At 39.9% G+C, this 10,496-nt stretch overlaps 1 protein-coding gene across 1 annotated transcript; it reads right to left on the bottom strand.

Moving 5' to 3' along the window:
- Positions 1-3,329: 3,329 nt before the first annotated feature.
- zdhhc12a (zinc finger DHHC-type palmitoyltransferase 12a) lies at positions 3,330-10,496 on the bottom strand. The gene is made up of 5 exons (XM_037680862.1): positions 10,321-10,496; positions 8,324-8,457; positions 8,017-8,106; positions 6,057-6,223; positions 3,330-3,654 (listed from the first exon to the last, which is right to left on the bottom strand). The coding sequence occupies exons 1-5, from the start codon at positions 10,415-10,417 to the stop codon at positions 3,339-3,341; spliced, it is 804 nt and encodes a 267-aa protein (XP_037536790.1). The 5' UTR covers positions 10,418-10,496; the 3' UTR covers positions 3,330-3,338.

Below are 10,496 nucleotides of genomic sequence, written 5' to 3'. Positions count from 1 at the left end.
GACCAGGAGGAGAAAGTAGCACCGTGTGACCATACACTCTACCTGGACGGGTAAACTACTATAAATATGCATGAATAACCATCCTGTTGCCAAGTAATAATAAATCAGTGTTTTCTTCCGTAGTAGATCTTCCAAAAACACTGATTGTATAACCTCTGACGTTTTTGTGCTCCATTTACTGATAAATAATACAGTGAAGTAGCATAAAATATCAGCCCAGTTCTGGACTCTTGTGACCTCTTCTTGCTATTGATTCTTGCACCGTTTTGACCTCACTGACTGATTGAAAAAGAAAAGTAGTAGTCAAATCTTTAAAGAGTACCCGTAAGCATCGCAGAGCAGAAAGCAGCATTGATCAACGTTAACAAGCAGAACTTTATCTCCTAATCAGTGAAAATCTCTGTTTGACCACACTTGTAGTCACGAAAAGAAAGAAAAAACACGTTATTTCTGCAGCTAAATCATTTACAAACAGGACAATGCTGACCGCATCTGCTCTCAGTTATCACCCAATTACCAACCAGTCGTTGATTAATTAACAGAACTGTTTGTTTTTCGCTGATCTGAGGACGTAATTGTTGGCCTTCCTCATCTGCTGTGAGTCAGACTTTAATCCCAAACAAAATCACCTCCTCCAGCTGCTGGAACACGCTTCGTTTGATTAGATACTTTTAATTGCACATCGGTTTCTTCCCAGAACAGACTAAATATTGAATCCCAATAGCAACTTGGCACATTTTTTTATTATCATTAGACGTTCTGGGTCAGTTTAAGGTTTCTGCACATGTTATTTTGTTGACTTTCCGCCTGATACAATAATGGTCAGTCAGGTCATCTGGACAGTTTCTTTTTTGTGGAAAGACGTTTCACCCTCTATCCAGAGGGCTTCATCAGTCTGAGGAGTCCCAAGTAAACTGTTTTCCCCACCAAGCAGTACACTCCTTTAGTGGACCAGCCAGTTTTCTGGTGATAAGATGGCTTCTGGGGCTGACTCCTCCCAGGCAGACAGCCAAAGTGGTTCAAGACATTAAAGTTCGTGCTCACTCATCCAGGATGAGAGAGCACGAACTTGGATTTCCACCTGATACACCAGCAGTTGGTGAAGTGAATCCCTGGACACAACAAATCACTGAGCTGCCTTACGTTAGACTCTAAAAGCTACAAATATGTCATATTTAATGGACGTGCTGAGAGGAAATGCCTCACAAATCATGACTGTGTGATGAGCGGCATAAAGAAAACCATCATTTTCACGGTTTAAATCCATGACTTACAGCTCTTTTGCCCGTGCTGGTTGCGGACTCCTAAACCATCTTAAAAGCTGACTGGATCAAAATCTTCCTCTATGCTTTTTCCTAAATCCACAGAATGTAAAGACGTGTTTCTGGTTTACGAACTTAGGAGTTCTAACTGAATGTCTGTGTCTAATCATAATTGTTGTTTTGTCAGTGTTTCAAAATTCAGAACAAATTAAATCATATAGACTCAGATGAGATTAAAAGCATTTTCAAGCCTCCCGCTTGCTTTGTGGCCTTTGCTTATTATACATCTCCACTTCTGTAAAAGTTGGGACGTGGAGTAAGTTGTGATAAAAATAGAATGGAGTGATTTACAGATCTTATATTTTACTCACAGCAGAACATTATAAATACATCAGGTGTTGAAACTAGTATATTGTAGAGTTATTTGAGGGGAAATAAAGATATTTTGAATTTGATGGCAGCATCGCTTCTCAAAAAAGTTTATTCCAGGTCCATGTTTCCCTCTGTGAAGCAGCCCTTCTTTCAACAACAGTCTGTAGATGTCCAGGACCTGAGGAGACCACATGCTGGAGGTTTTGGATGGAAATGTCCCATTCTGGTCTGATAGAGGGTTCTAGATAGTTTGCTGGATGGGAGCAGATGTTGTTCTAAGACCCGTAGATGCTGTTCTGCATTGATGGGGCTTTTCCAGATGTGTACGCCGAGGAACTGAACTGTGCACTAACAGGCTAGATGATCCTTCTCTTTGGTACTGAGAACACGGCGTCCGTGGTTTCAGATTGGTACCTGTACCAGTAGACCCCAGAACAGTTCTCCACTTCACTTCGGTCCATTTTAAATGAGCTCCGGTCCAGAGAAGACGGCAGCGGTTCTGGATGGTGTTCACATACAGCTTCTTCGTTGTATGATAAAGCTTTAAGCAGCATTTGTGGACGACAGATAGATGCAGTGATGTCCAGAGCAGAACCAGACCCGTTTTATTGACCTTCAGCCTCGTCCTTGGAAATCTTTTATTATGAACTGTAGATGATGGGATGATGTTCTTACAAATTTTCTGTTGACATGTTTGAGATTTCCAAATCATTGCATTTTGCTTTCATTTACATTTTACGCGCTGCACCTACTTTTTTGAAATTGAGGTCACACTATTTATTATCTTTCAGAGGAACGTTCTGTGCTGTAGTTTCTATGGATCACTGTGACCGGCTTCGCTCACTGCCTCCAACTACAAAACAAGTTGCCCCGATGTCTGGTTTCAAACATCTAAAACAAGATGCAACATTTCTTGTATTTGTCGAGTCACTTTCTTGTACATCACAGCCTCCTGATCGTCCGCTTTGTGCTACAACTCTAGAAGTCACGTGGTGAACTTGTGCACTAGAATTCCTATAATGCTAGCACTCTAAAAGAAGCCATAGATATCTATTATAGCCATATTAGCAGTAAAATAGCTGTGTTTAATTTAGCAGATGATCTTTAAAGAAACAGGTTTTTTCTTTTAGCGTGAAAAAAAAAAAAGCCCCGATCTTTTTCTGCTTTGAATAAAACTAAATTAGAAAACCGTAGCAGGCCACTCAGATGGTTTAACTGTTGTAGCACTTTATGCAGCTGAATATTCCATGTTATCCGTGTGTCTAAACTGTATTTATACATGTATGTGAAGCATCCTGAGCAGAATGTCAGTCTGTGCAGACGCTCTCTGTAACAACATGCATATCAAATGTTTAATGTACTCTTGTCAATAAATACAAACAGAACATTACAATAAAAAGAGAACGAGTTCATTATTACACTTTCAACAGTTATTGACACATTTATGTAGCATGTTTTCAAATGTAGCTGGCTGTGTGGCAGTTGTAGAGGTACAGCCAGTACTTCGTCCAGTGGTTCATGACATTGTTTGCTAACAAACACATTATTGTCCGCCTTCACCTTTCAGAGGCAGGTGATAAAAAGTAAAAAGTGGCAGCAGTTCATAAAAAATCTATAAGAGCTTAAGAAAACTTGAAGAACTAATAATCAAAACCATTTTGAAAGTTTACAAAAGGTCTGTTTTTATCTGGTTCTGGTCTCAATTCAGACAGAATTTGGAGCATTTTTCAGGTAGACCTGCTCCCACATCACCGTCCTGCAAATACAAAAGAAATCCCACAGGTTGCAGAAAAGGCCGCGGTCGAACGGGTTCTCTTCCACCCCGCAGTTCTTCAGGTACGAGATCCTGTGACGGGACATGAACTCCCAGGTGGTGCAGTTGATGGAGATCAGGTAGAGGTGGCAGCCCAGCAGAAGCAGCACGACCACGGAGAAAACCCCGACGACGCCCAGCGCCGCCAGAAGAAACCCGTTTGCTCTGAACCAAAGATCCCACGAAGCGCTCGGAGAAAACCCTGACCTGAAACAACACGAGAAAAAAAAAGCATCTTTTTATACCAACGGATTAAATCATCAAAAGTGTGGTCTTTATTAGTGTGTGATGTTTTTATCTAATTCATTTGTAAACCTGTAGAGAGAAAGATGAGCACCGAATCACTTTGATTACGGTTCTTTTTTTGAGAGAATTGTTCCAAGTTAAAACAAGCGGCATATCCACTAAAATGAGCTTAAACTGTAACTAAAAGCAAAAATGAACAAAATTACATAAAAGCTTAAATTAAAACTAACTATAAGCTTAACCACCAACACAGAAGTTAAAAAGAGCAAAAGAAGACAAACATAGAGCAAGTATGCTGAAGCAGATTTGCGAGAGTTGACGAGAAGAGATGTATTTATTGGGAAAAATATTGTTAATGAACTTAACACTTCTCAATCGAACGTTTTGATGAATTATTTAAAACAGTATAAAGTAGGCAGGAGTCATTTGAATAAAACAGACAGAAGAAACTATCAACAGGAAAACAATAGTGGGACTGCAAAATACAAACAGAAAATAGAAGTGAAACTAGAAAAGCTCCTTGAGGAACGCCTGTGTTAACTGAGAGGGGATGATGTATACTTTTCTAAGCATAAACGTGGATTTTTATCAGGTAAATTAATTTAAAAAATATATTCTCTACCATTTGAGGGTTCTGTTGTGGTGCGTTTAGTTTATTATCTAGAGTTACAAGCGTTTGACAAAAGCGTTTCTTAAAGGACAGCATGTTGCTACAAACGTTTTAAAGATCTTGCAGTTAGGTAGTGCTCAAAGTATGAGTTGGGACAGATTCTCAGCAACTACCGCATCACATTTTTGCCTTATGTTTGTACAACTGACTGAACTGTAGCCATTTGGTTTAAGTTTGATCAGCTGTGGCGACCATCTTAAATTGGGTTGATTCCAAAAGTTAATCAGTTGTAGACGTACACTGGTTACTTTCTGAGAGTTCATGAAATATTTTGCTACCAAACAGATCACCCATCTTTCATGGCTGCAGGCATAAATAAAAAGCTCCATTGTTGTCGTTTTCAGCTCAATATAAAAAAATGCTGGGCTGTCACTGTTTTTAATGAACTCCATTTCTCATGTTCACACTTTAAACACTTCACTTTGTAAAAAATCTATTTTTTCCCCAAAAATTAACATTGCATAAGAATCGCAAGTCCAAATCTTTAAGATCTAAAAGGCATCTTTTTCTAAAACCGCTGTCCTAAATAAAGTTATAACAGTTTGTACCATAAATGCTTTTATCTTGTCTCACCTTTGTCAAGCGTAACGAACTGTACTCCTTTAAACAGAGCGAGTCATGATCAAATCTCCAGCCTGGCTCCGGAAGAAGATTTAGTATTGATTTTAAAATCTGAACAGATCACTTTTAAAGCCTTAAATAAATTAGCTTTTCCCATTTAAAAATGCAGACTTATTGAGCGTGCACGAGCCATCCCAATCAGTGAAATCTGTCGATTGAACCCTGGATAATGTGACCAGTTTAACCCGCTAACCCCCAGTTTAACTCTGGACACATGGAATAAGTCCCTACAGCGAGAGCTTCTGGACATTAAGAGCTGAAGGAATGCATATCGCCCGCCATGTTGAAAAGTGATGAAGACCTCAGATTTGGAGCACGGCCACATGAATGTACGAGTATGTGTTGTTGTTGACGCTCAGCTACTTCCACGTCAAACGTTAGCTTTAGAGCGTAAGCTATTTTGTGTTGGCTGTCAACCAGCTGGGCTAGCCATCTTCAACTGGATTACTCCGAAGGTTAAAGGTAAATCCAGTGATTATTTCCTGAAAAATGTATAAAAACATGCACTTTTTGTTAACAGTTGATTTAAAACAAGTTTTTTTTTTTTAACAAACTTCTCAGAATGTGAGTTGGTCAGTCTCAGCTACTACCACACCAAAATTTAGGTCAACAGTAAATTTGAGCAAAAACCCATTTTTGTTGTTCTTAAAACCAGTTTGATGTGGCGGCCATCTTAAATCTGGTTGATTCCAAAAGCTTGCCTTCTAAGTTTTATTGAAATTTGTTCAAGACTCATTTCACCGTCTAACTCGTCTGCATTGCTTAGCTTTAACGTAAATTCTGACAGCTAAAAGATGCTGTATGAGTGAAGTTGTCCCATAATAGGAGCAATAAGTTCCGTTAAGCCGAAAAGCTTCATGTCTGATCTCTGAAAATATCAAAGTGTACTTGAGCAACGTGTTACAGCTCCTGCTTACACAACGTGCTCTCCAAAAGTCATGGGTTACCTAATTCTGCTAAAAGTCAGCTGATAGTAGCTCTCTGACTCCTGCCTGAGGACACAAATTCATTTTCACAGCAGATAAGGACTTTTATCTTACAGTTTAGAGGAGGTGGAGCTCAGCGGACTTACAGAGCGATGTGAAGAGCCCACAGCAGGGCCAGCAGCTGCACCAGCAGGTAGACCACGAACCAGCGGTGGTTCCTCTCCCCGACGCAGTTCTCGATCCAGGGACAGTGGTGATCGAAGCGGTGTACGCAGCGTTTACACGCTTGGCAGTGCTTCGCCCTCATTGGCTGCTGCTCGGGAGTCGGGACACACACAAAGCAACAGATGGGTCAATTTGAATAACGAAAAACATTTTCAAACAGATTTAGTTTTCTGTTTTATCCTTTAGCTGATCATCATCTGCAGGAGTTGACCATCTTTTCAGCTTTCAACCCACAAAATAAAAATCACAAAAACCAGTGACCTGAATCATTGCGTGAACGCTGGATCAGCTTCAACTCTGCCATTTTCCTGTTTTTATCGTTCTGCAAACATTACTTAACATTACTCAACTACTTCTGAAAGCTTTGTACTACTTTAGCAATTTAGACATCAAAAGGTAATTGGGAGATAAGTACTTTGACTGTTTTTTTTTACTTTTATACTTTTCAAAATATTTAACTTTATTAACAAATTGCAATTCCTTCAAAAACATTGTTTGAAATCTGCTTCAAGATGCCTGCTATGTCTTTGTCTTATGCTACTTTTAGCTTTGATACATTTAGCTAGCCTTTTGCTACTTTTATCTTCTGGCTAACCTTTTGAGACTTTTAATGCAACATTTTGCCATTTTTAGTTAAACTTTTATTGCCTTTAAGACCTTTATTTTTGTGATGTTTACCTTTTAGCTAGTCCTCCCTTACATTTACTGTAACTAGCCTTTTGCTATGACAGCTTTTAGCTAGTACTTTGCTACTTTTAGCATCTAGCTAAACGTTTTATATTGTAGCTAGCTTGTCAAAACTTTTATCTAGCTTTTTGCAACTTTTAGCTACCTTATTGTTACTTTTGTCTTCTAGCTAAACTTTACCTACTATTAGTTAGCTTAGTGCTTCGTTTAGCTAGCCTTTTGCTACATTTAGCTAGCCCTTTTCTATTATTTGCTAGCCTTGTGATTCTTTTAGCTAGACTTTTGCTACTTTTCGTTGGTGTTCTGCTTTTTTAACTTAACTCGTTCAGCTTCTTCAGCAAACTTCAGCTGTCATTTAGCTAAAAAATAATTAGCGGATTCTCTCTTTACTAGTCTTCTTCTTTCGGCTGCTCCCTTCTTCAAGGGTGGCCACAATGAATTAAGTCACATGAAGACTTGCCAATTATTTTTACGCCGGATGTCCTTCCTGACACAACCACAGACACCGAGCTACCACAGCCCTCTGTGTGGAGCAGAGAGCTGCCATCAGAGCCCCCAGGGGAGCAGATGGTGGGGGTTAAGGGCCTTGCTCAAGGGCCCAGAGTGGGGCTATTAAGGGTGGAGGTAGGTGTGAGTGCTTCACCTATCCCACCCACATTTTGATGTTGTCTGTACCGGGAGTTGAACCGTAAATCTTCCGATCACAGATCCACCTTCTCTAACCTCTGCACCACCACTCCCCTGATTCTCTCTTTGCTAGTAAAGTGTACAAACGTTGATAAAGCCATTTTACAAAGACGCCTTTCACCCAATATTTTGTTTTTCATCCATCTATGACCACTGTCTATCTCATTGTAACACATCAGCAATAATTTTAAAGTCAACTTTTTTTCTGGAGATCTTCTTTGGACCCCCAACTTGGTGTTTTACAACCCACAAAAGGGACTGGAACCATGAGCTTTCAGCTAACAGCTCTTTAGGAATCAGCTGTCGGTGCTAAAATCCTATTTTCTGTCACTCGAACTGTGTCATCTTTTCAGCTAAAGAAATTAAATTCAGTTTATTTAGTGCCAATTCTCAACAAAGAAATAAAAGCTTTCCTTCAAGAAGACTGGAAGCAAAAAGAGATTTCTGTTTGGCTCGGTGTAATACTGGATCAAGATTTTTGTGAGGTAAACGCTGGTGGCTGGTTACCTTCAGCAGACAGTATCCACAGCGCCGCAGCCGAGGGGTCGATGACTCAGAAATCATCACCTCCATTTCTTCATCCGAACCTTGACCCCCCTACGTAACAGACAGACGATGGTCATACAAAGTTGTAAATACTCACAACAATTCTGACCTTTCACCTGAAGGACTGTGGCACTGAATGTGAATCTGTTTATTTAAAAAAATACACTTCACTGAGCACTTGTTTCTAATACCAAAAAAATCTCCCTTATTCAAATTTATTTTAGGTTTTTGAAGTTTATCTTCAGTGGTTTTTATAACCAGAGCTTACCCCCACAGTGTCCGTGAGAACAAATCCAGGATCCATTAAAGAGACTGCGAAGTATAACAGCACTGACAGCAGGACGAGCAGAAAGAAGAGAGCCGGCAGCAGCAGCTCTCCTCGCTCCTCACATCTACGTAAATCTGAAAACACAAATTTTATTCCTCTGGTCAGTGTTGAAAAGAAGAGTCTGACAGTTTACCTTTTAGTTGTCCTTTCAATATTATTTTATTTTTTATAAAATTCTTGACCTCCCTTTAGTTCTGGCTCAGAAAATGAAGACATTTTGAGCACAGAGACGGGCTGGTGAAATAACCTATTAGATAATGAGTTGTGCTGAAGGTTTCCATGGGCTGTTGGGCCACGAAGACAAGAAGTATTCAGGAGTCAAGGTGAGGCTTTCAAACCTAAAATCAACACATTGCCTGTGAAGCACAGTAGTGGTAGCCTCATGCTGCGGGGCTTGTGCATTGCTCAAAGTGGATAGATCTATGAAGAAGCAGGACTACCTTCAAATTCTTCAACTTCACTTAAAATCAACAGCTAGATGGATGAAACTGACTATAACAGGCCATCTAGTTTATTTGATGAATTTAATGTATTTAATTTAATTTTTCATTCAACCTTTATTTAGACAGGTAAATCCCACTGAGCCTCGAGGACTCATTTACAAGTGAGACCAGTTTGGACAGACAAAAACAGTGGTTAACTGGACACATGTCGGAGTTGGAGGCGAAAAAATAATCCTATCAGACTTTTTTTTTTCTGCCTGAGGAAAAAAACCCTCTAATAAAAAAAACACCTCGCACAAACAAGCACATATTTACGTAGACAATCTGCAGAGGGGGAGACGAGAGCGGTCAGCAATGTTCATAGAGGCTCTTGAGGTCACTGTAAGAGTTCTGATAAGGATGGAATAATCAGTCAATGTCCTCCGGTGAAATCCATAAACATTTTCGAGGGATGTCGAGGAATGGCCAAGAATAACGTCTATGAGAATCCAAGAATCCTGAAATGATGACACTAGTTTATTCAGCTGGTTTCATCTGGTTATCAGTTAGAAATTCCTCAGGGAGGGGGTGGTGAGCATCAGATCACATGTTCTCCAGGCAAATTCAGAGAAGGTGGCCTTCAAGGCCAGCCATGGGAGCCAAATTCAGATAAACACACAGTTGTTTTGGAGACAGACAGAACTTAATGACATCTACCTTGAGTCTGTGTTGGTCCACTCGGTTCCGAAATGTCCAAATTACATGACCACACTGATGGAATGTAAAATGTAAAATAAAATCCCTGAGATCTGATCCATTCAGCCCAAAGCATTTGAGTCTGGGTACTCGAGGCACAAACCAAGCCATCATAAAGGCAAGCAGCGTGATCGGGTCCAAATTTGCTGCTGACGACTTCCTTGATTGTAGATAAAACCAGCCGAATCCAAAAAGCAGGAACCAGTTATTGTAAATCCAATTAAATATGCGTCCTTAAAATCTACAGATGGCAGCAGAGATAGACACATCATCAAGTTGATGAAATATCCAGCTGCGTGCGTGCCAACAGGGCAAATCGGCTCGCCTAAAGCCTGTCTTCTCTTCGAAGAAATGTTGTAAATTGAGTTGAGGGACCAACTGATCAAAACAAGTCCATAATTATGGTTCAGAAGAAATGCAAGAGAGGCTCACAAGCAGTTTCACAGACAGACAAAGCAGCAAAGCAGAGAGGGAGGGAGAGAAGCATCCGATCTCAGCGAGAGCAAGTGGTAAAGTCATTTGATTAATGTATCTGTTTTAATTCCCATCTGGGATCAACAGAGTAATTCCAATCAGGTTTGTATCAGCCAGGGTTGACATACCTGAGTTCAGTTTCAAATTTTAGGTCATTTGTTGTAAATAAAGCATCAAAATTTAGCAGCTCCTCGTCGGTAAGTTGTTATCTGCAAAACTATTTGTAACTTTAGATGTAAAAATCTAATTATTTCCTCTAAAACGTGGCATTTCAACTTAACTCACCGGTGTTGTGCAGGAACAGAATAACAGTTACGACCCAGGTTAACAAAGTGTGAGCGCTCCGGACCAGAAACCCCGACCGGAACACGTTCTGCACCATCTTACTAACACGGCAACGTCACTTAAAGTAAGAAAAAATCAAATAAATATTAAAACCATGTTATAAATCCGATATAATA

The sequence above is a fragment of the Nematolebias whitei genome, chromosome 8 (genome assembly GCF_014905685.2).
Source record: "Nematolebias whitei isolate Nwh7 chromosome 8, NemWhi1, whole genome shotgun sequence".
NCBI lineage: Eukaryota > Metazoa > Chordata > Actinopteri > Cyprinodontiformes > Rivulidae > Nematolebias > Nematolebias whitei.
Note: the sequence above shows the minus strand (reverse complement) of the source record. Positions and strands in the feature narration are given on the sequence as shown.